Genomic DNA, 23,099 nt, shown 5'->3' on the forward strand with positions numbered 1-23,099 from the left:
AATCGCGGCGCGCTTTGGTGCGGGGGCGCGGCAGGCGCCGAGGCCCCGTTTGAAGATGGCGGACGACAGCGAGACAGCAGTGAGGCGGCCACCGGCGAGGCCTCCGCGGCCGCCGGCGGAGGAGAACGACCACGAGCACTGCAGCGACAGCGAGAACGAGGCGGAGCGCGGCTCCAACCGGGGGTGAGCGGCGGCCGGGGCGGCCCGTCGCGGCGGCGGCCGGGCCCATTGAGGAGGGCAGCGGCCGGGAAGTGAGCGGTGCCCCGCCCCGCGTGCGCGCTGATTGGCCGGCAGGCGGCGCCCCGCGCGACGATTGGTCGAGCCGGCCGTCAGTCTGCCGGGGGGCGGTCCGCTGGCTGCCTTTCTCGGCAGTTGTGGGAGCGTGTCCTGGAGCGGAGCGGGGTCGGGCCCGTCCGTGGCGCGGATGGGGAGCGGCCTCCGCGGTGTGTGCGGGGCCGCCAGAAAGGGGCCGCCAGGGCCTTTCCCCCCCCCGAAATGAGCCCGATCCGCAGCTTTTATTGTCCCCGTGTTACGCTGTGTCTCCCCGCGTTCCCCCCGTGCTCCAGCGCCAGCCCCGTCCTTGTGCCATCTCCGGCACCGCGGTGGCGTCCGGGGCGGTGGCTCGGTTGGGCGCCTTACCCTGCTCCCCAGAGCCTGTGGCCTCCGGTGGCCGTCCCTGCGCCCTGGGAGAAGCCCGGGGTTCCTCACACCCGTCCCGTTGTTTCCCTAAACACGGCCCCGGGTTTGGTGAAGCTCAGCTGGCGCTGCCTTGTGGTTTGAGGAGAGTGGCGTCCAGAGGTGTGAGATGCTGAAATGGCCACAGTTGGGCTGGGAGCGAGCGCACGCGGGGAGGCAGGTCCCTGTCTAGGTGGGGAAGCTCTGAAGTCCCTAACGTAGTACCCGCGTTACTCACGGCCTTAATTAATAAGGCGCAGAGCTGCCTCGCCATGCCTGTGGGTTGCAGGAGAGGCTTTGTCCTCGTTCCCGCTGGCTTTGCATGCAGTAGGGCACGTCAGCGTGTGGCTCGTGCCACGTCGTGTCTTTCCAGAGGTTTCCAGCGGTTTTGCACCTTGTGCTTCACACACCGGAGCCTCGCTGGGCTCCTCTTCCCCCTCACCCTGCATTCCCAGCCCTGCAAGGCTGTTGGCTTGAAGAGCTTTTCTCCGTCCGTCGGCAGCTCTCTGTAGGCAATCCCGCCTGTCCAGTAATTGAAGTGAATAAAAGGTCATGCAAGAAATATCACTGAGGGTTTTTTTATGACAGCACAGATGCCTGTTTATATTTTATTTGCCTCCTGGGTGTGGCACCGTGTCTCACTTTAATAGGTTTAGCCGTGCTTGGGGAGATTTTTCTTTTCTTTCCCTCTGACATGATTAGGTTTGTGGAAAGCAGAGCAAAGCAGACGGGAGATGTGGTGCTTAATCACCGTTATTTCCCAGCCCATGGGTTCAGCCTGCCCTTTGCCAGGAAAAGGTGTGTCCTTGAGGCCTCTTCAGATCCTAGTGCGGGCATTGCATCTCCTGCAACCCTGAGGAGCTAAAAGTCACCTGCCCTGACTAGGGCGAGCGTTGAAGTGCAACAGGATAACCAGGCAACCTGGGAAATGACCAGGAACAAATATACTTAGAGAGTTCAGATCACTTGGGAAATAACATTAAAAGTGTGGAAGATGGGCACAGCGATAATGAGCACAAACCAGGGAGGGTTTGGGGCTCTCTGGCAAACCTCCTGCACCACCCCCCGCAAACCTAGTGGGGGATCAAACTAGGAGAGAAAAGACCCAGCAGTAGGAAAAGTGGTGGGTTTTTTTCCTGATGCACATCGGTTCCCTTGATTTTGTACCGTCACCTTACACTGGGATGTGGGAGTGTTTCTGGTTACCCCAGCAGAACTGTCCCCCAAAATTAGGCAGGGGAAGTGCTTTGAGCGGCCAGGGTTTGCAGAGATACATCTGGTGTTTCAGGGGGGCTGAGCTGGTGGAGGACAGTCAGTCTGAGCGGGCCTCACCTTGAACAAGCCCATCTGGTTTATTTAGGTACTTCCAAAAGTCTGTTTTTGAGATTGCTCAGGTTATGGGTATTTCTAGTGTTGGTTCCTTTCCATCGCACTCGAGGAGCTGTCCGGTAGCGGGGCAGGGGGATTGCAGCAATAGGTAATGGCCGCGACGGACAACGATGCCTTTCCCGGGAGAAGAGAAAAGCATTTTCCTTCGTCAGAAAACGGACCATTGTGATCCTGAGGGTAATTGGAAGATGTTTCGAATAGCACAGCCAATGCGCCCTCTTCCACCCTCTTTATCTCTCAAAGCAGCTCGGGCTGGAAAGGAGATAGGGGAGGAAAAATGCATAAAGCATTTAGCTGGGAAGGCTGCGGGCTGTCGCGCAGGAGCTGGCCTGGCGGTTAACCCTTCCTGTGGGGTGAAACCGGCTTCAGCCCTTGCAGCTTCATGGGTCGCATCGACTCTGGTAGCTGGGATTTCGGTCTTTTAGCCTTGATCTTTTGCCACCTGGCACCTACTTCTTCACCTAGCACGTCCTCATGCGCGGCGGCGACGGCACAGGCATGTGGGCCGACCTCTGCAAGAACGGCCAGGTAAGGGCTGGCCATCCCAGCTACCAGCCCCCCTGCGGGGACGGGAGATGTCACTGCCCCCCCAGCACCGGAGAAGGGCGCTGGGTGCTTCCTCAGGGTGCCCCGTCCTTTTCCCAGCCCCAGGGATGCACCCCAGGATGCCACATCCTTCTCCTGGCCCCAGAGGTGAACCCTCAGTATGTCACATCCTTCTCCCAGTGCTGATGATGAGCTCTGGGTGCTTCCCCCGGGGAGCCCCGTCCTTTTCCCAGCCCCAGGGATGCACCCCAGGGTGCCACATCCTTCTCCAGTGGCAGTGATGGGCGCTGGGTGCATCCCCAGGGTGCCCTGTCCTGCTCCCAGCTCCAGAGATGCATCCACGGCATGGCCCATCCTTCTGCCAGCCCTGGAGATTTGCCCCCAAGAGGCTCTGTGTTTTTCCCAGTAGCGATGATGGGCCCTGAGTGTGTTCCTGGGGTGCCCCATCCAACTCCCAGCCCCAAAGATGCACCCCAGGGGTGCCCCATCCTTCCTCCAGTAGCAGTTTTGGGCTCCGGGTGCACCCCCGGGGTGCCCCATCTTGCTCCCATGCCCAGAGATGCTCCCCCGGGTACCCCGTCCCTCTCCCAGCACTGGGGGCACACGCTGCCACCACAGCCAGGCTGCCCTGCCATGTCCCCAAGGGTCCCCTTGGTCCTTTCCTTGGCCCCACAGACGTGCCCTGTCATGCCTCTGGGGTGCCTTGGGGTGTCCCCACAGTGTCCCCAGGGTGTCCTGCCCTCCCCAGCGGGGACAAGGCTCCTCCACAGGGGACAGTCCCTGGAGGGGGCAGCTTCTGCCCCAATTGTGGGGTGCAGCCCCCCCGGCCCAGAGCCAGTCCTGCTGCCGCTGGGTGAGGAGACATGTCCTCATCCCGTCCGGGCTGCGAGGGGACACCATGGGGGGACACCCCGAGGCTGGCTCCGTCCCTGTCCCCCGCCCCACTCCGGCATCCCCCCCAGACCCCGTCCATCTGAAAATCCTCCCAATCCCGAGACCCTCCATCCCCGCTGTTTTCGGGTGATGTCCATAGCGCTGCCCCTTTCTCACACTGTGTCCCCCCCAGCCATGACCTGAGGCCCAAGACGTGGTCGTGACCCCCAAAACGTCACCTGAGCTCAGTTCCCTTGGGTGTCACCACAACCGGCACCCTCACCGGGATTCATCCCACCCCGCTCCCACTTCCCGTCTTCTCCCGGCATCCAGCCCTGTGGTGCATCCTTATCCTGAGGATGTACGACACCAAATGAACCCAAACTTGCGTTATCAACCCCCAAAAACAGCTGGGGGGGGGGGTGGGGAATTGGGAGTCCTGTCACGGCCACAGCACTTCACCCCTCGGCTCTTAAAACGCCTGAGCCGGGAGGGCAGCAGAGGCAGAAGCCGCTCAGCTTTTTTTCTCCATCCAAACAGTTTAATTTTATTATTTTTTTTTTGTGTCCCCCCCACTCCAGTCCCAAATTTTGGAGGGTCCTGGCGACGCTTGGCACCCCTGGCTCTTTCTCCCAAGCAGCATCTGTGTAACTCCGGACTGAGCACCCCCAAAAAAACACCTCAACCCCTTATTCCTCCACAAAAGTATTTTTGAGGACCCCCCCCAAACCTTCCTGCCTTCTCCTGCCCTCCACTGAGCTCTGACCCCCCCAGCCTGGTGGGGGATTGATGCACCCGGACGCTCCTGGATGAATTTCCAGAAGCTACGGAGCCCCTCGACAAGAGGAACTGCACTTGGTCGGGCGCGCGATGCAGCTTAATTAACTGGTTGTTAATTACTAACGAGGTATCGCCGCTCCAATATTTATAAAGAAGCGGCTCGGGAGGCAGGGGAGCGTTTCAGTGGGCTGGCTCCAGCGGGAGAGTTTCAAAAAGGTACCCCAAAAATACCCCCAAAAATGAGAAAATTGGGTTAATTAGGGATTTGTTACCAAAAATGCTCCATCCCTTGCAAAGCTGGGGGGTCGGGGGTTGCCGGGGTGTTTCCTGGTAGACAGGGGTCGATGCCAGCCTCGTCCTAGGGAATTATAACTCGGGGGTGTCCGTCTGACCCCCCCACTTTCCTCTGGGCGCTGCTGGTTCTGGGCACAGCCCCTCACCCTGCATCGGGGCTGGAGTTAATGAGAGCCAGGGGAGCCCCGGCGCTGGGAGGGAGCTGCTCCTGGTGGTTAACTAGCATTAATTATTCTTATTTGTATTAGCCCATAGACAGGCGAGTGGGGCAGCGGGGTGGGGGCGGGTGCTGGACGGTTGGACGGACGGACGGACGGGGTCGGAACGAGGCGGTTCTGGGGTCCCCGTGGTGGGGGTGACTGTGGCCCCGGCTGCCTCGTGTAGCCAAAGGCCTGGGGAGGGGCACAGCCCCGGGGGGGTCCCTGTGGTTGGGGGCCTGGGGACAGTCCCCAGGGGGGACCCCCTTGCTGGGGGGGGATTCTGGGGGCACCCAGTGTTGTGCCTGGGGGCCCAGGGGGCCACCTGCTACTGCCCCCAAGGGTGCTGGGGGGCACCCACCGCCATGCCCAGAGGGGTCCAAAGGGGGGCACCCACTGCTGCGCCTGGGGGTGCTGGGAGGGCACCCGGCATATGTCTGGGGGTGCTGGGGGGCGCCCGCCACTACACTTGGGGGTGCTGGGGAGCGCCCACAGCCACACATTGGGGTCCTGGGCCACGGTGGCCGTGGCACGTGGGGCACATGGTGTCCCCGAGGCACCGAGCGTCACCGCGAGCAGCTCAGCCCCGCTGCCCCCCGTCCCCCTGCCAGCCCAGGGCCCTGGGGCGCAGCCGGCCACGTCGGGGACCATCCCAGTGACCCCAGGGCTGGTGACACCCCCCAGCAGTGTCACCGGGGTCAGTGACAGCGGCTGCAGCAGAGCCAGCTGCGGGGGCTGGGGGCCATGTCCCCCCCAAGATTCCCACCCCCCGGGGCTGCGCCGGGCTGTGGCACGGAGAAACTGAGGCACAGAGCAGCACGAGGGGGATGAGACCATCCGAGGGGGGGACTTGGTGGCAGCCCCCACTTCCTCTGCCACCGTGGTGCCGGGAGCGGCTCAGGCCAGCCTGGCGCTGCCATTTGTCTTCCCTGGTTAGCGCGAAGGGCTGGCGGGCACGTGGTGACGAGGCAGCTCCTTAACGAGGGAAGATGGATGGCACTGGGCGGCTCTGGCTGCAGGGGGAGGGACACGATGGCAGCAGAGCCCGGCACCAAAAAGCTTCCCCTCGTTCTCCCTCCCCCCTGCTTCTTCCTCCCTCCTCTTCCTCAGCATGACCCTCTGTGAGGCAACACCCCCCAGAGATTGGGACACTGTGACCCCCTGAGATTCACCGGGTGTCCTCCCCCAGGGATGGGGACCCTCGTGGTGGCGGGTTATACACAGGGTGAATATTAACAGGGTGATAGTGTTGGTGATGGCACGAGGGATACGGCTGCGTGGGTGAGAGCACGGGACCACCTGCTGGGACATCGGTAGGTTCCAGAGTTAACAGTGTCTGAGCACGCCATCGCAGGCTGCCTGTCGGCTCGGGGAGATGAGGAGAGGACCCTCCCCACCCAGCGTGAGCCAATTAAGAGCCCATTGTTGTCGGTTGTAATTAGGAGCATCTTCTCCCCAGCGAGTCGCTTTTGCATTTATTTCATTTGGGATTTTACCTGCCGGCTTGTCGCTGTCACCCAGCGCTGCGCGATCTCCCGGCAAGGCGCCGGCGGAGATTTGATTACCCAAATAATTCTGCAGTGGCAGCAGGCTCCAGCCACGGAGCTTCTTTGCCAGGCAGTTACGGCACCTCCGGCTCTGCCGGCACCTCCCGGCCTTGTCCTCTGGCACGGAGGAAATATTTCTCGGGGGGAGCATCCCGCCCCCCAGCAGGCCGGGATCAGGGTGAAGAGCGAGGCTTGTTTTGGGGGGATTTGAGCTCAGCCTCGCTACACGCTCATGGTCCACAGGGAGCTCATGGGAAGACGTGCAGGAGAATCAGGTTGGTTGGGGCGGGGCTGGGCTTGGAGACGCAGTCCTGTGTCCGAGCCGGGGTCCCACATCTGAGCCACGGTCCTGTGTCCGAGTCCAGAGTCGGGGTCCCAGCTCTGAGCCACGGTCCCGCAGCTGCACTAGGTCAGGGTCCCGTGTCCGAGCCGGGGTCCCACATCCAAACCCGGAGATGGGGTCCCGTGTCTCAGCCGTGGTGCTGCATCCGAACCCAGGGTCGGGGTCCCGTGTCAGAGCTGTGGACTCACATCCAAACCCGAGACGGGGTCCCGTGCCTGAGCTGTGGGCCCGTGGCTGAATCTGAAACCGCGGCTCCATGTCTGAGCTGGGTCCCACATCCCCATCGGGAGACGGGATCCCGTGCCTGAGCTGTGGTGCTGCACCCCAGTCCGGAGCCGTGGTTCCGTGTCCGTGCCGGGGTCCCCCCCGTGCAGACCCAGGGCTGGGGCCCCGCCTCCGAGTCGTGGTGCCACACCCGAGCCTGGGCCTGTGGCCCCAAACCCAGCGCCAGGGCCCCAGCTCGGAGCCTGCCCGGTCAGGGAGAGGCTCCGGGCGGTGCTGGGGGCAGCCCCCTCCATCCGGGGTGCGTCACCCGTGGGGGGGGTCAGGGCACCCCACGCTGCCCCGGAGCTGGCGGGCGCTCTCCCTGGCTGCGGCTGAGCCGGGACCCTGGGTGTCCCGTGGGACCCGGGGCAGAGCCGTGCCCTGAGCCGGGTAACGCGGGTGTCCCCTGCGCAGGTGCGGGCCAGCGCCATCGCGCAGGACGCCGACCAGAACTACGACTACGCCAGCAACAGCGTCATCCTGCACCTGGACGCGGGGGACGAGGTCTTCATCAAGCTGGACGGGGGCAAAGCCCACGGCGGCAACAACAACAAGTACAGCACCTTCTCCGGCTTCATCATCTACTCGGACTGAACCCGCACCCACAGCGTCGCCCCACGGCCCCCCGGCCCCACGGCATCGCCCCATAGACCTCCAGCCCCACGGTATCCCCCAAAGACCGCCCAGCCCCACAGCGTCCCCCCACTGCCGCCCAGCCCTAGAGCCTCCCCTTTGCTACTGTCCAGCCCCACGGCATCCCCCCACAGCGATCCAGGCCATGTGCGGTGCCCCAAACCCCCCCTTTCCCATTAGCTCACCCCACAGCTGCTAATTCAAGGCTGGGGTCCCGCAGGGGGCTGGGGACCAGCAAGAGGCTGGGGGACCCCCCTGCGCTGCCCCACTGCGCCCCCATCCCCTGGCTGTGCTCCCCGCTTGGCCCCGTGGTGCCCCACTCCTCGCTGCCTCCCCACGCTCGGGGCAGTGCCGGGGCCGGGGGTCCCTGCTGGCGTGTATATATGTACAGGACGCGCAGATGTCTATACGGGTGCCCCCCCTGTCCAGCCCCGTGCTGGGGGGCTGCGCTGGGGCAGGGGGGAGATGCCTTGCTGCCTGACCCCAGGGCTACCCCATGGTAAAGCAGAGCTGTGACCTCTCCCCGTCTGCTGTCTGTGTCCCCGCGTGGGGCAGAGCCAACATCCCCCAGCCCAGGGACAGGGTCCACCTGCCACCCCCCCAATCGACCCCGCTTGGCTTCCTGAACTGGCCCGGCCGGGGGTGCCGGGAGAGGCTCCCCTGTCCCCAAGCGCTGGCGTCTTCTCTGCCACCTCCAGTGCAGACAGTGGGGGTGCCACCGCCACCATGTCCCTGACCCAGAGCCCAGATGGCCCCATGAGGGGTGTCCCCTCAGGTACATGCGTCCAGACTGCAGGGGGGGGGGACGTGGTCCAGCCCTGCAGAGCCATGAGGACCCTCTGACACGGTCACCTGTCACCGCTGCTTCGGTGCAGGCAGCGATTCATAGAAACAGACTCTACAACTGGAGTAGAGTTACACAGCAGGTATGTTTGTATGTTTACTCCGGCCGGGGTGCAAGGGGATTTCTCTGCAAAGCTTGCACCCCCACAGCACATTTTACCAAAAACTTACCAAGTGTGGATATCCATATTCATTGGATTACACAATACAAATATCCATGTGCATGAGTGAGGCTGGGTTAGCTCTAGATGCTGGTGTCAGCAGTTGATGTTCTCTGCCCATTGCCTCCTGGTGGGTGTCTCTGGGGTCTGTTGGAGGAAGGCTCACAGTCCTCCTCACCTTGTACTTTTCCTTGGAGCATATGCAGATTCTCTCAGCCAATATCTTGAACAACAAGAGTGGTTTTCAGCTGGTTTACCAACTCTATCTTACCTAAAAGCACCAGTAGATCAGTTTCTACTGCCGATACGTGGCTGTCTACGCACTACAAAGACTCAACTTGTCAGAACCCATCTGCTTTCCAAGGACATGGCTCCTATTTTTGCCAAACATAGTAGTTCTTGGTAAGTTTCCACAGAAAATGCTTTGTTTAGATGCACAGAGTAGCCCTTGGTAAGCTTCAACAGAACAGTCAGGGCAAGCAGGATTCTTAAGCAATATTCAGAAATTATTTTAAGTTGCTCTAAGCTGTTATAAGTAAATCAGTTTCAAAGCACGGGATCATTTCCTTGTATCAGCAGGACGCCGCCCAATTCGATGAGCCCCTGCGGTGGGGTCAGAGGACAGGAGCCGCTGGGGCCCCCTGGGTGGCCCTGGGGACAGGGTGCACGGGTGGGTGTGTGTCCCCCGGCGGTACCGGGGCTCGTTTCTCAGCACCAATTCCCCGGGAGCAGCAGCGGCCGGGCAGCGGGAGCTGCTCAGGGCCGGGGCTGTCAGCTCAGAGCTGGGAGGAGAAGGCTGCCGCTGCGGCTCGCTGTGGCTGGCAGCAGGCGGCGACCCCGCGCCCCTCAGCCCTGCCGGGCCCTTGGCTGGGCTCTCTCCGCTGGACAGCGCTCGGGCCGCCGGTTCTCCCGGCCGCAGGGGGCCGCCACGGCCGGGACGGCGACTGGGAGGGGGGAAAGATGGCGGCCAGGTCGGGGCCGCGGGACTACCGCTCCCATGGTGCAGCGCGCCGGACGGACAGCCAATGGGAGGGCGAGGCGGGAAGAGCGGCCAATGAGGAGCGAGGGCGGGAAGATCGGCCAATGAGGAGCGAGGGCGTGAAGAGCGGCCAATGAGGAGCGAGGGCGTGAAGAGCGGCCAATGAGGAGCGAGGGCGGGGCCTGCGCGGCCGTTGGCAGCGGAGCGGCGGGAGGGTCCGTTGAGGCGTTGGGTGTGCGAGGGGGAGGAGCGGGAGCGCGGGGGGCAGGTCTGGGGCCCTGGGGGCAGGTCTGGGGCCCTGGGGGCGGGTCTGGGGCCCTGGGGGCAGGTCTGGGGCCCTGGGGGCGGGTCTGGGGCCCTGGGGTGGGCGGGCCGGGGCTCGGAGGGGTGGGGAGGGCTGGGAGTGCCTGCGGGGCCGGGGGAGGCGGTGTGGGGGGCCGGGGGCCTTAGGAAGGGCCTTGGGTGGGCAGAACGAGGGGCCCGAGGGAGGCTGGGGGGGCTCGAAGGTGGCAGCGTGGAGGGGGGGGCGGGCTACAGAGGCCCGAAGGGGAGGGGGTGGGACGGCGTCCCTGGAGGGGGCGGGCAGGGCTGTGGGAGGGGGTTGTGGGGGCCTGAAGGGGGTGTGGGGCCGTGAGAGGGGCTGCAGGGACCAGAGGGGGGTGTAGGCCGGGGGGGACGGGGCTGAAGGGGTCGGGCCGTGGGCGGGTGTTAACGGCAGCTCTGGGGGCACCAGCGGGGGTCAGGACAGGGAGGGGGTGCGAGGCCTTGCCCAGCTGTGGGCTCCCCTCCACCCCCTCAGCCTCAGCTGACCCATTCCCCCCCCACCCCCCACAGTGCGTGAGGCCCTTGGGACGTTGGAGCCCGGTGCCGTTGTTCTCCAGGCAGTGCCGCGCCCCCATCGCAGCACCCCCCTGTCACCATGATGCTGGGGCCCCCGCCCCAGGAGGGCTCTGTGGCTGTTGTGGTGCGTGTGCGGCCCCGCGCTTCCTGTGAGCGAGAGCGGGCCGCACGCCCCGTCCTGCATGTCGTTGACCAGCACATCCTCGTCTTCAACCCTGAAGAGCACAGTGGCCCCCCCAGCAGTGTGCTGCCCACTCACGGGCCCAAGCACCACAGCAAGGACCTGAAGTTTGTCTTTGACCGAGTTTTTGGGGAGGGGGCCACGCAGGAGGAGGTGTTCCAGCACACCACCCACGCGTTGTTGGACAGCGTCCTCAATGGCTACAACTGCTCCGGTAAGACCCGGAGGGTCCTCCTTTGATCAGAAACCCAGAATAATCCAGGATAATAAAGATCTTGAAGCTCCTCCTGTCCAACCACAAACTTCACACTGACCGTTCCCGACTCCACCAGATCCCTCAGTGCTGGCTCAGCCCGACTCTTCAACCCCTCTAGGGATGGGGACTCCCCCCCTGCCCTGGGCAGCCCATTCCAACGCCCAACAGCCCCTTCTGCAAAGAAAAACGTCTAAAATCCTTGCAGGAGCTCCTGTCCCATCTGCTCCCAGGCAGGGTGGACTCAGTGGAGCTGTTCATTTATTGTGGAAGCCCTAAGCAGCTGGGGATATGAGGGTACACAACAGCAACACACAAACATGCAGCCTGAAACTTGGTGCTGGCACCAAGCTGGTGTGACTGTGAGTGTGATCGGGACAGGGACGATCCTGACATGGAAATGTCGAATCTCCCCCTGGGGAGCAATGAGGAGAAGCAAAACCTGAATAAGAGCAACTTCTGGAGTCACAGGATGGTTTGGGTTGGAAGGAACCTTGAAAGATAATCCAGTCCAACCCTCCTGCGATGGGCAGGGACATGTGTCACTAAATCTGGTTGCCCAAAGCCCCGTCCAACCTGGCCTTGAACCCTGCCAGGGTGGGGGCAGCCACAGCTTTTCTGGGCAGCCTGTGCCAGGGCCTCACCCCCCTCACAGGGAAGAATTTCTGCCTTAGATCTCATCTAAATGTCCCCTCTGTCAGTTAAAAGCCGTTGCCCCTTGTCCTGTCACTGCAGGCCCTGGTAAAAAGTCTTTCTCCGACTTTCCTACAAGCCTCTTTCTATACATTGAGAGGCCTCAGTAAGGTCTCCCCGAGCCTCCTCCTCTCCAGGCTGAGCACCCCCAGCTCTCAGCCTCTCCCCGCAGCAGCGCTGTCCCAGCCCTCAGACCGTTCCCGTGGCCTCTGGCCCCGCTCCCACAGGTCCATGTCTGTCCTGTGCTGGGGACCCCAGAGCTGGACGCAGGGCTCCAGGGGGAAAAGGATTTGTGGGGAGGAAATGGTGAGGAGGGACCTGGCTGGGCTGGAAAAGCAGGAACAGTGGGAGGATGAAGACAGAGGAGTGCAAAGTCTCCCAAGTTGGGTCTGGGGCTGCATCTGCAGGGACATTTCTAGCTCAGACAGAGATGTAGGTAGACTGGATGCAGGTAGAGTTGAGGATTTCCAAAGGAGGGCCCCAGAGATGAGCCAAGGGCTGGACAGAGAGGGGAGACTGAAGGAGATGGGTCTCTTCTCCCTGGAGAGGAGAAGAGTCCGGGGCGAACCTCATCCGTTTTTGAGGACTTAAAGGGCAGCTTTGGAGAGGATGGGGGCTCTCTGGTCACAAGTTGAAGACAAGGGGCAGCAGGGACATGTTGAACCAGGAGAGGTTTCATCTCAGTAGAAGACATTTTTTACAGTGAGGACATTCACTGGCACAGCCTCCCCAGGGGCATAGTGGAGTCCCAAGGGCTGGGGGTGTTCAAGATGCCATTGGACAGGGTGCAAGATGATCTCATCTGGGCTCCCCTTCCCACAAAAGCTCAGACCAGACGATCTCTCCAGGTTCCTCACAGCCTGGGTGTGCTGTGGTTCTGTGATGCTGGGGGCCACAGCGGTGCTGGAGGGGATGGAGGTGGGCGTTGGGGCAGAAATGAGGCTGGGCAGGTGCTTTCCAGGCATTCTGAGGGACAAGGATGACATGCTCTCCGCTCTGCTAGGGTGGGAAGGATGGCGAGAAATCAGGTGGATCTGTGGCGCAAAGAGCCCCTTGCTTTTGCCATCCCTTCGCAGCCCGAATCGCGGTGAGGGGCAGAGCTTTGGGAGGATGCTGGGTTTGGGAGCGGGATCTGGGGTGAAGCAGACACATCTTGGGGTGCTTTGGGGTTTGCCGTGCCCCTTGTGAGCATGCCGCAGGCTGGCAGCTCTGTAAAGCCAGGTCTGAAAGCTCCTTGCTGGGTCTGAAAGCTCCTCGCCTGCCGCCGCAGCCCCCCGTGCTGTTGGCAGGCTGTCAGCAGACGAGCGGCTTAACGAGCACATCACTTGTGTGAGGCAGCACCGTGCGGGAGAGGCTGCTCTCCTGTCTAATCATGTGCCGGGCCGGGCACTGGGACCGGAGGATGCTATTCCTGGCTCTCCGGCATGCTCTGCGAGCTGCTGAAGGCTGCCTCTGTCACTGTGCCCACCTGGCAGGCACGTCTCGTGTCTCTATCTGCATAAAATAACTCCAGGATCCTCAAACGAGAGTTGCCAAGCCCCGAGTGCTGCTATTGGGGGGACGGGCTGAGGCTCTCTGGGTTAGTGTGTGCTGCTCTGATGGTGACGCTTCAAAGAGTGTTGAAAGGGGGGGTGGGGGGGTGAGATGAATTACCAGGTCTGGAAGAAGAAACGCCTTCTGGGGAGAGGTGGGGGAATGGGGCTGCTCGGCTTGTTAAAAAGAAAGTTCAGGGGTGACTGGAGCATCCAAGCACGTGATGGTTTGGGGACTCGTTCTGTCTCTGCTAAATGAGAGAGGCTGCAGTGAGAAAAAAAACGGCACTGAGGGGTCGAGTGGCAAACGCGGAGGGGAATTGGCTTTGGCTTGTCTCTGCAAAGGCTGTGAGCAGCCCCCGCCACAGGGGTTGCTGCGGGAAGCTCTCCTCTCCGGCAAGGAGTGCACTTTCCGCCGCTCCTGTTAATTAACGATCGTTGCAACCCTCCACCCTTTCTCTTCCCAGTGTTTGCCTACGGTGCGACAGGAGCAGGGAAAACCTACACCATGCTGGGCTCGGAGGAAAGCCCTGGCATCATGTACCTCACCATGGTGGAGCTGTACAAGAGGATCGAGGCCAGGCAAGAGGAGAAGAGCTGTGAGGTGCTCATCTCCTACCAGGAGGTACGCCGCGTCCGAGCCGGGTCCCCTCCTGTCTCCGGGTCACCGTCACTGGGACCTGGGGTTGATCCAGACCCTGCAGTGCCACACTCAGGGTACCCGCTGCACTGACAGCTGTGCCCGGTGTCCCCAGGGCAGCCTTAGAGCCTGGCTGGAAGCAGGCTCACCCACCCAGTTTGGAGAACTGGTGCTGCTGGTTTCTCCCACCTGGAGCCTGGGGCATTTTCTGCTCCTTGCCGTGGTCCCCGAGCGACGAGGGCTTCCTGGCTTTGGAGGAGTGGTGGCGCGGTGACTTGCCAGTGAAGCCCTCCCAAGCTCTCCTCTGCATTGAGAGCCCCCTCAGCTGCTCTTGGTGTAACGAGGCCCCAGAGGTGGCATCGGGGGGACACCAGGTTGTGCGTGACACTGGGGCACAAAGTTCCTCTCCCTGCTCCCCGTTGGGTAACCAAACCTCAGCCTTCCGTGGCGTTCCCTGCTCCAGGTGTACAACGAACAGATTCATGACCTGCTGGAGCCCAAGGGCCCTCTGGCCATCCGGGAGGATCCTGAGAAAGGAGTCGTGGTTCAGGGTCTCTCCTTCCACCAGGTGGGTAGAGAAATGGGCACAAGGTCTGGGCACCGCTGCGCCTGCACCAGTTCTGACAGCGGATGCGTGTCCCGGGGCCGTGGGGGGTGTGAGGGCGCGGGGGTGCCATCTGCGCGGCTCCTGGCGGACAGCAAACGCCACCCTGAGCTGAGACGAGCCCCGCGGAGCTGCAGGATGCCTCAGCCTACGCCGCCGTGGCTGCTGGGTGCTGGGTTGTCTCGGTGCTTGCGTACGGGCTGCGCTGACGCCCGCCCTCTGCCCGTTCTCTCCCAGCCCGCGTCGGCAGAGCAGCTGCTGGAGATGTTGGCCAACGGCAACAGGAACCGGACGCAGCATCCCACCGACGCCAACAGCACCTCCTCCCGCTCGCACGCCATCTTCCAGGTGAGGGCTGCGGGTTGCAGTGTCGCTCGGGATTTGTGCTGAGAAGGGGGCGAGGGAGCCAGCCTGTGCCAGGACCCGGGGTTCCTGCCCCTGCTCCTGCTGTGCCACAGGAAAAATCGGTGGGTCCTGGCCCTGAGAAGAGAGGTGTGGGTCTGGGCAGGCCAGTAGCCAGCGCTGCACCAGGACAGCACACACTGGTCACGCTGGTGGCCACGTCTCCCAGACAGCCCCAGACTCCCAGCTTGGTGTTAGGGGTCCCAAGGGCTGAAATTTCCCTTTGTGCTTTTGTCTCTTGTCAACTCAGCGTGTGGGAGCTGCACCTAAAACCTTCCTCAGAGCAAAGGGGCTGCGTATCGCTGGCTCCTGCTTGTGCCTCCCCCCAGGTGCCGCAGGCAGGCAGTCTGCTCCGTCGTGTCTCCCCCGGCTCTGAGCCGGGAATTCCGCTCCCCCGGGGCTCTGTGAATTTGCTCCCCGGTTTCTCGGTGCTCTCCTACACAAACCTGCCAGTTGATTTCAATTCCAGCCAGGCCCTTCCCCGAATTAGCAGGGCCGTCACGGCTGCGTGGGGAGACAGAGGGCTCTGACTGCAATTTCATTCTGAACCTGGTGCCTTGCCCGTTGCTGCTTGCAGGGGGAAGTCCAGGTGTCTGGATGCTTTCCCAGCCGGGCTTGTCACTGGGTGCTGGATTCCCGCCTGCCGTGAATCCATGAGCTGTGCTGGAACTCTGCCCTGCCCGGCAGGCAAACCACAGTCTGGTGAGGATGCAGGACCGGTTACCAGCCTCCAGCATCTATCTCTGTGGCACCTCCAGGCCATGCAGGAGCCGCTCCTGGGGGGCTGAGGGGGTTCCAGGGCGGTGGGGGAAGTGTTTGCTCCTCCTGGGAGATCTTGAGAGATGCTGAAGGGGAAGTTACGGAGCAGTGCTGTGGGTGAGTCTCAGTGGCTGTGTCCCTCCTCGCCTGCACCAGCTGGGAACTGGGCTGGGCACCGCCAGCCCTGCTTGGATGCCTCCCTGGGGCACTGCGAGGCTGTGTCTGGGGGCTTGCAGCCCCCACTGGCATCTGAGATTTCTGGAAAAACCCACAGTTGGAGTCAGGGCTGGGGCTGCCACCGTGCATGAGCACATCCTGGATGATGCCAGGGCTTTGGGTTGGGGTGTTGCCCTTTGGGGACGCGACCAGCTGTACCCCACTCGCTCACCAAGTGCAGGAGACGCTGATTATTTTCCGCAGCTCTGTCCCGTCTTGCGAGATCCCTTCCGTGGCTTTGCTGCTCAAGTCATCGCCGAGTTTTTGCTTGTCTTCTCAGCATGCCGGGCCCCTCCTTTCCTGCCGCTCAATCTCACGCCTGCGTGATCCGCTCCGCCATCGTTTCACAAACATTGAAACCGGTGATGCTGGCTCCAACCAGCAGCCCCACGAGCCTGGTGGAGCTGCAGCCTCACCCACCTCTGTCCTCGCAGATCTACGTGAAGCAGCAGGACTGCACTGGCGGCCTCGCTGGCGACCTGCGAGTGGCCAAGATGAGCCTGATCGACCTGGCAGGCTCGGAGCGAGCTTCGGTCGCCAACACCAAGGGAGAGCGGCTCCGGGAGGGCGCCAACATCAACCGCTCGCTGCTGGCCCTCATCAACGTCATCAACGCCTTGGCTGAGGCAAAGGTAACGCTGCTCCTCGCGTGGCCCCACCGGGGTGGGCGGGTGAGCGCGGTGTCCTCCGGGGATGGTTCTGCCCACGCGGTGAGGGTGGCAGCCTGGGCTGGGCTCCGAGAGGTGCCGTGGGATGAGGGTGGCCGCGCCCTTGCGGCACAGATTTGGAGCTGAGCAGAGCCTTGATCTCTCGGTACAGAGCAGGAAAAGCCACATCCCGTACCGGGACAGCAAGCTCACACGCCTGCTGAAGGACTCCATCGGCGGCCACTGCCGCACCATCATGATCGCCGCCGTGAGTCCCTCCGTCCTGGCCTACGAGGACACCTACAACACCCTCAAGTACGCCGGCCGGGCCAAGGAGATCAAGGTGTCGGTGAGGATCTGGCGTTGCGGCGGTGATCTGCTCTGTGTTTGGGAGCAACTGGGGATGGCTGGGAAGGAGCCTGGTTTGTGGGGGGGGAGGTTAGTGGGTTCCTCCCTTAACCAGCTTGAGTTTTCCAGCCCTGGGGGTGCCGCTCTGGGCAGACAGCAGCGGATGAAGCTGCAGACAGTGTGTGCCCTGTCTTCGTGTAAAGCTCCTCAGCCCAGCACCCAGAAAGGCTTGTGACTGCGGCAGCAGGTCCCTGAGCGCAGCTCCTGTCCACTGCAGCCACCCTGGGGCTCCCTGGGGAGCCTGGAGGAGGCTGAGCAGCTCCAGCACTGGGAGAGAGGTACGTGCAGCCCCAGTGCTGCTTTAACCTCTGCCTTGGCCCTGTCTCTGCAGCTGAAGAGCAACGTGACCAGCTCTGACGGCCACGTTAGTAAATACGCCGTCACCTGCGAGCGGCTGAGAGCGGAGGTGAGATGCTGGCGGGGAGGGGAGGGCTCTCGCTTTAGCTGTGGTTTGCTGGGGACGTGGAGCTCTGAGCTCCTGGGCTCGTGAAACCATCTGAGCAAGAGCTGATCCTTCCTCGCAGGTGGCAGATCTGCGGGCGAAGCTCCGGGTCTATGAGGACGCTGCCCGGGAGTCACAGAACCAGGCTCTGGCGCCGCTGGCTCCCTCCGGCTTCCCAGAGGGGCTGCCCAGGTGAGGCTGGTGGGGAGCAGGGACAGAGCTTGGTGGGACCTCCTGGTGTGCCCCGAGCCTGTGGGGTTTTAGTGCTGGTCAGAGCCCAGGTGTCCATTAGAAAGCAGAGGAGCTTCTTTACTGGTGTGCACGTCACCTCGACTGGGCTCGGGGGCAGTTATGAGCGTGGCAGAGCACAGTGCACAAAGCTGGGCTGCAAAGGCCTAATCCTCTTCTCCTTGATCCATCCCAAAACTTCTTGGGCAAAGTGACAGCTTCCCCAGAGGATCTTCTCTGGCTCAGTGGCTGCTTCTCTGCCTTCTGCAGGTTGGAGGAAGCTGTCCCACAGACCAGCGTGGCTCAGAGGGGCAGTGATGGAGAGCAGCAGGAGCTGGGAGCTGGACAGTCTGTTGGGATGCCAATGGAGCTGGAGGAGGAGGTGAGAGAAGGGGTGCTGTGATGAGTGGGGCCTGGTGGGGGGCTCACATACCCTCGTGGGGTACCCTGGGCGCGCTGGGAGAGGGCAGGAACTCACCCGGTCCACGGGCTCCTGGCTCAGCGTGTGGGGGGCTGTGGACTGCTGGAAAAACCCCTTAACTTCCCAGCTAACGGGGAATTTGGGGAACAAACTCAGCTCAGAGATGGGCTAATGCTGCGCTTTTGGGTGATTGCTCCAGGCTCCAGAGGAAAGGCCTCCCAGCAGCCCCAGAGCAGCCCACCAGACAGACGTCCAGCTGGAAGGGAAGACACCAAGGTGCCTTCTGCAGGGGTTGTCTGGCAGCCGGGCAGAGACGTGAGTGTCCTCGTGTCGTTCCCACATGTTGCTTCCTCATGTTTGCCTGCGGAGGACGGGCTGCCCACCCTCCTGTTGCATCCTGTAGCCATCCTAAGGGCTGTCCAGAAGGACGTGGGACCAGGTCTTTGTTTGCAGATGACAGCCGGCCCTGTAAAATAAGGGATTTGGCTCCTGGAGATCTAATCCCATGGGATAGTCTCTCCTGGAAATGCAGCAGTGAAGGTTTCCAGGCACAGCCACCGTGTGAGCCGTCAGTGCGCGTTGTTAGTCCTGAAATTACCTCTGCAAAGTCTTTCCTCTTGCCGCTGCTCCCCCGGGCCCTGCCCTGGCAGGGCTCCCGTGGCACCATCTGCTGATGTCTCTGCCCCAAGCATCTTGGCAGAATGAACCTCTTTGGAAAGGCCTCTTGAGGGAGGCTGGCCTTGACGTGTGCCTGGATCTGTCTGCCTCTGCCGGAGCTGACAAGTGTCTGAAGCCCGGCAGAGCCTGCAGGTGCCGTTTTGTCCCTGTAACTAACAGGTAAACACACAACTCACAGCTCGGGTTGTCCAGGAAGAGATTTACAACTTGGGTATCTCTCGACTTCAGTTTGCCTCTCTTGCCCCAAACTCTGCTAACAGGCTCTGCCCCGCCCAAGGAGGTGTCTCAGAGGTGATGCTGGTGCTGCTGGGCCTCCGTTACTGGTGACGCTGGCTCACGCTCGCCTGCTAACTGGTTCTTGGGTCTGTCTCTCTCTGTCCCAGGCTCCTGGCTGCCGTCCTGAACGTTGCCCGAAAGCAATACGCCCTCCTGAAGGCTGCCGCCCTCCTCACTCCTGCCATGGTCTCCGAATTTGAGGACCTGGAGCGCCTGGTCAGTCAGGAGGCTGGTGTAAGCGGGGAGCAAGCCACGTCTGCAAAGGGAGCCGCAGAGATCGGCGGGGCCAGCCCTGCCCAGAGGATGCAGCAGGGCTGTGAGGGTGAGAAGCTGGGGCCGTCGGTGCTGCCCCCTCTCTTTTGTCTCGGTGTGCGCTGGAGGAGCCGGTGGCGGGGGGGCAGCTCCCAGCTGTGGGCACAGGGCAGGGAGATGAGTTTCTCCTGACTCCTCCTGACGTGGCACCCAGCGGGTTCTGCCCAGAGCGGCTGCAGCCTCGCTTTGTAGAGCGACTGGGGCTGGCCAGCACCGCCGGGAGCCCGGGGCACGGCCGGAGCCAGGAGCAGCCCTTGTCTCCGGGGAGCTCAGCACGTGTGTGCGAGTCAGCATAAACGTGAGGGATATTTCTGCTCCTGGAGACCAAAACAGCAGTTCTGATCCTCATTTGTCCTCCTCTTGTTTACTCCTCCATGGAACATTTGTCCCAGCCAGCCTGGCTGTAGCCTCCCAGCCGGCAGCCTGCATCTGACCAGGGCTGAGCTCTCCCTCCTCATCCTCAGGGCCGATGCACGATGCCCATAGCGAAGCCGTGGGCTCTGCAGACCCTGTGTTCCGGGCACAGACCGGGCGTTGCCGCAGGGCACTTGCTTTGGGCCCAGCCTGATGCCTTTAGGATTAGTTGTGCTGGCTCTTTTCCTCTCGGTTTAAGGTGGTTTGATGGAAACACCCGCTGGCAAACGGCTGCTGTAGGGCTCGCTGGGCTGACCTCCGCCGAGCTGTGACGGGGGGCTGTGAGGGGGATGCCCCGGGCTTTGCGGGTGCCTGGGAACTGCAGACAAGGAGATGACTCTGTTTCTTCTCTGCTCCTTCAGCCCAGGTGTCTGTCGCCGTGCCCAGCACCCCCGGGATGAGTGGCACCGTGCAGCGCTTGCAGGACCTCGCTGCCCCCTGCAGCCCCACGTCGGTGGCTCCTGGCCCGATTAAGAAGAGGGGGACTACAACAAGTCACATGTCCCCGGTGTCATCGGCTGCCCAAAACCGCCGCACGCTGCCTGCTGTGCCCGTTCACAACCTGAACGAGACTTTTGAGGTCTCCAACAGCAGTGGTTCACCCAGCGTGGCCGAGGCAGCTGCCTCCAGCCTGCCAGAATTCTCCATTTGGGAGAGCGTCCAGAGCCACCTAAACAAGCAGGACGGCCCCGTCGTGCCCCAGTAAGTGCTGGCCTGGGGGGGTTAACTGTGGTTTTGGGGCTCCCCCCTCCACGATCTTGCTGTCTGGGTGAATCCTCCGTGGATCGCTGCAGCTCTGCTAAGGGGGGAGACTGGGCAGAAAACACTCAGCCTGCAGACAGGCAGCCAGCGGTCCGAGCTCGTGTGTGAATCGCTGTCAAAGATATAAAAAACATTCCAAGGAAATCTATTTCTCCCTTTGGGGCCCTTCTGGAGCCCCGCGTGCTGGCTGGGAAGCAGGTGGGGCCTCACCTCTGCTCCCAGAGAGGTTGGAGCGAGGGTTGGGACTGCACACTCTGGGGTTTTGCGTTTTATTGTTTAGTTGGTAGTTTGGGGTTTTTTATTGCTGGTGCTTCAAAGGGGCTCTGGATTTTCCAAAGCTCTGTGAATCTGTGAGAGCATCCAAAGGCAGAGATGGGCATGGCCTTGGTAACGCAGGACACCCCGAGGTCTCCCCGTCTCCTCCTGCAGCTCTAGGAAATGGTTCCTACCGAGGGAACTGGGGACACTGAGGTCCAGGGGAACAGCCCGAGCACCTCAGGGAGCAGCAGTAGCCAGGCGGCTGACGCCTCCTGTGCCGCTCTCCTGAGGATTTACCCCTCTTGGAACGGTTTTCCCCTACAAAACCGGGCAGGTTTCCTGTGACTCCTGTTCCCTGCGGGCGGATGGTGTTGGCCTGGCTGCCTCGCAGCCTCACGAGAGCGGGCACTAACTCCCTTCTCCTTGGCCGCAGAGCCTGTGCCCCGGTGTCTGCCGTGAAGGGTTCCTCCATCCCCAGGCCCTCCGTGGTCTCCAAAGCCCCTGCGCAGAAGCGGAGGCGAGTGGAGAGGTGAGGCAGCCGCCGGCCCCCCGTGCCCCAGAGCGCCCCGCGCAGGCAGCAAGGGCTGGCAGCTGCCTGGGGCTCGAGCCCCCGTCCCTGCCTGCGTCGGCCCCACCTCACCTGTGACACGTGGGGACGCGGGGGGGCTCCGCCCTGAGCCTCGCGGGTTTAAAACGGCCCCTTTCTCTCCACAGCGCTGCTCCCCCCACCCTGGGTGGGCTCCAGAGCTGCAGCACCCCGAGATCTGCGCAGCCCTCCCGCGCCCCTCCGCTCCCGGGCAGGCGCCTGGGGAAACCCTCTGCCCGCAGCACCACGGGCTGCAAGAGCGTTCCCTGCGGCAGGGCAGGCACCAAGCGGGCGCTGGACCAGCCCCCTTCCGGGTCAGGTGAGGAAAATACCTCGAACTGGGAGGTTTGCTGCTGGTGGAAGATGCTCTTTGGGGTTTGCTGCTTCCTGGCTGTAGCCAGAGCCTCGGGGAAGGCTGGTGGGTGCTTGGGGAGGGGCAGAAAGGAGGAGGGGGCTGGCAGCACCTGGATCTCTGTCGGGGCGGGGGGGGACGGGACCTGGGTTTGCTGCTTTTACCCAGCAGCTGCCTAATGCACTTCCCTCCTCTTTCCATCCTCAGAGCATCCTGCGGGCCCTCTCTCCTGGAAGGGCAGCAGAAGGACCACCAAAGAGCTCGTGGCCCTGGGCAGTGCCCCCCCTGCTCCCACCCCCCAGCCAGTGAAGCTCTTATGCTGATGGCTCCTGCACCCAGGATCCCCGGCAGTGTCCCAACCCAGGTGCCAAACTTCTTCCTTTCTCTCGTAGCCCTGTCCCACCCTTCCTGCAGCCACACAACAATTCCTGCAGCCCTTCTTGTACCCCTGCAGTCACCCCCAGCCCCCTCCTGTTCACCGTCCCAGTTACGTCCCCTGTCGTATCATACTAAGAAATAACATGTATTTTTAATAAACCTTTTTCGTTTCCAACCAGAGGGGAGAGGGGAGACGTGCGGCTGTTTCTTCTCGCCTCCCCCTCGCCCAGGGAGCTGGGATGGGGAAGCAGCTCCCGTCTGAGCGGGCCTGGAAAAGGCCCTTGCTCGTGGGGGTGGGCTCTGTCGGGGCTTCCCCCATCTCCCATCATCCCCGGGACCCCGTGGGTGCCTTCTGCCCCCTCTGCTGTGCCCGGGGGGCTCTGGGGCGCTCGCTCCGTGTCCCAGAGTGCCGGCAAGCACCGGCTGCTGCTGCTTTGCGGGGCGAAAAGTGTTTCTGCTAAAACCCCATGGCCACCATCCCTGTCTCCGTGTGACGCTGGGGGCTCCTGGCTCCAGCTGCCTGCACAGCAGAGAGCTCCCCGCATCCCTGCCTGGGGACCACACCTGTCCCCCGACACCCCTGCGACCCCCTTTCCTGCCGTGCCAGGGCACGTCTGGCCACGGGCACATCTGCTTGCCTGCCCCAGCTCCTCGTAGCCACCCCCAGAGGTGACCAAGCGTGGTGGGAGCAGGACGGGGAGGGAGGACCCAGCTGCGGGTGTGCTGCTGTCCCACAGGGACCGGGGTCACCGGCTCCTTCTGCACTACTTCCCTGCCTGGCAGCGGCTGATCTCGCCTTTGTCTTCTCAGAGCGAGGAAGCTTCTAATTAACACTTGCAGCCCGCTCCCAGTTCGTTTGTCTCATTAAGGGGGGCCGGGGAGGAGGAGGGGGAGAGCCCAGCTCTGCCTGCCGGCAGGGACAGCTTTCTGTGCTTTGATCCCGGCCGGCAGGAGCTGGGAGAAAATCAACCTCTGGGGAGCGGCGCGGGGGCTGGCGAGGACCCCGCCGCGCCCCCAGCCCCGTCCTGCCCCGCCAGGACTGTGCACGCCAGGGGACTTCAGAGAGTCCCGGGGGACGGAGGAGCCCTGTCACCAGGGGCTGTCACCCAGCACACGTTCCCAGGGCTGCCACTCTTCCGGGAGGCCAAGTGTCACTTGCGGGGTACATCGGGGCCCCAAGCCGGGCGTTCCTGTGGGCAAACCCCTGCCCGCCGCTGGTGACAGCGGCCCAGGACAGCTGGGGGACACGGGCCTGCCTGGGGGCGAGGAGCTTCTGGGGATTCGAGGGGGATG

At 62.6% G+C, this 23,099-nt stretch overlaps 1 protein-coding gene across 1 annotated transcript; it reads left to right on the top strand.

Moving 5' to 3' along the window:
• Positions 1-75: 75 nt before the first annotated feature.
• On the top strand, positions 76-21,976 carry LOC141970282 (kinesin-like protein KIF18B). Its single transcript, XM_074926741.1, has 17 exons — positions 76-183; positions 7,323-8,947; positions 10,359-10,759; positions 13,491-13,648; positions 14,127-14,231; positions 14,505-14,615; positions 16,079-16,276; positions 16,464-16,640; positions 17,031-17,105; positions 17,224-17,333; positions 17,640-17,751; positions 17,990-18,105; positions 18,852-19,066; positions 19,833-20,172; positions 20,924-21,019; positions 21,205-21,395; positions 21,636-21,976. Exons 3-17 carry the CDS (start codon positions 10,444-10,446, stop codon positions 21,749-21,751), a joined length of 2,436 nt encoding a protein of 811 aa, XP_074782842.1. The 5' UTR covers positions 76-183; positions 7,323-8,947; positions 10,359-10,443; the 3' UTR covers positions 21,752-21,976.
• The last annotated feature ends 1,123 nt before the right edge of the window (positions 21,977-23,099 follow it).

Source organism: Athene noctua, chromosome 25, assembly GCF_965140245.1.
Source record: "Athene noctua chromosome 25, bAthNoc1.hap1.1, whole genome shotgun sequence".
NCBI classification, from domain to species: Eukaryota; Metazoa; Chordata; class Aves; order Strigiformes; family Strigidae; genus Athene; species Athene noctua.

Coding starts and splice junctions, on each gene's coding strand:
- LOC141970282 (XM_074926741.1), top strand. CDS start 10,444: ATGATGCTGGGGCCCCCGCCCCAGGAGGGCTCTGTGGCTGTTGTGGTG. Junction 16,641..17,030: donor CCAAGGAGATCAAGGTGTCG/GTGAGGATCTGG, acceptor CTGTCTCTGCAG/CTGAAGAGCAACGTGACCAG. Junction 20,173..20,923: donor GACGGCCCCGTCGTGCCCCA/GTAAGTGCTGGC, acceptor CCTTGGCCGCAG/AGCCTGTGCCCCGGTGTCTG.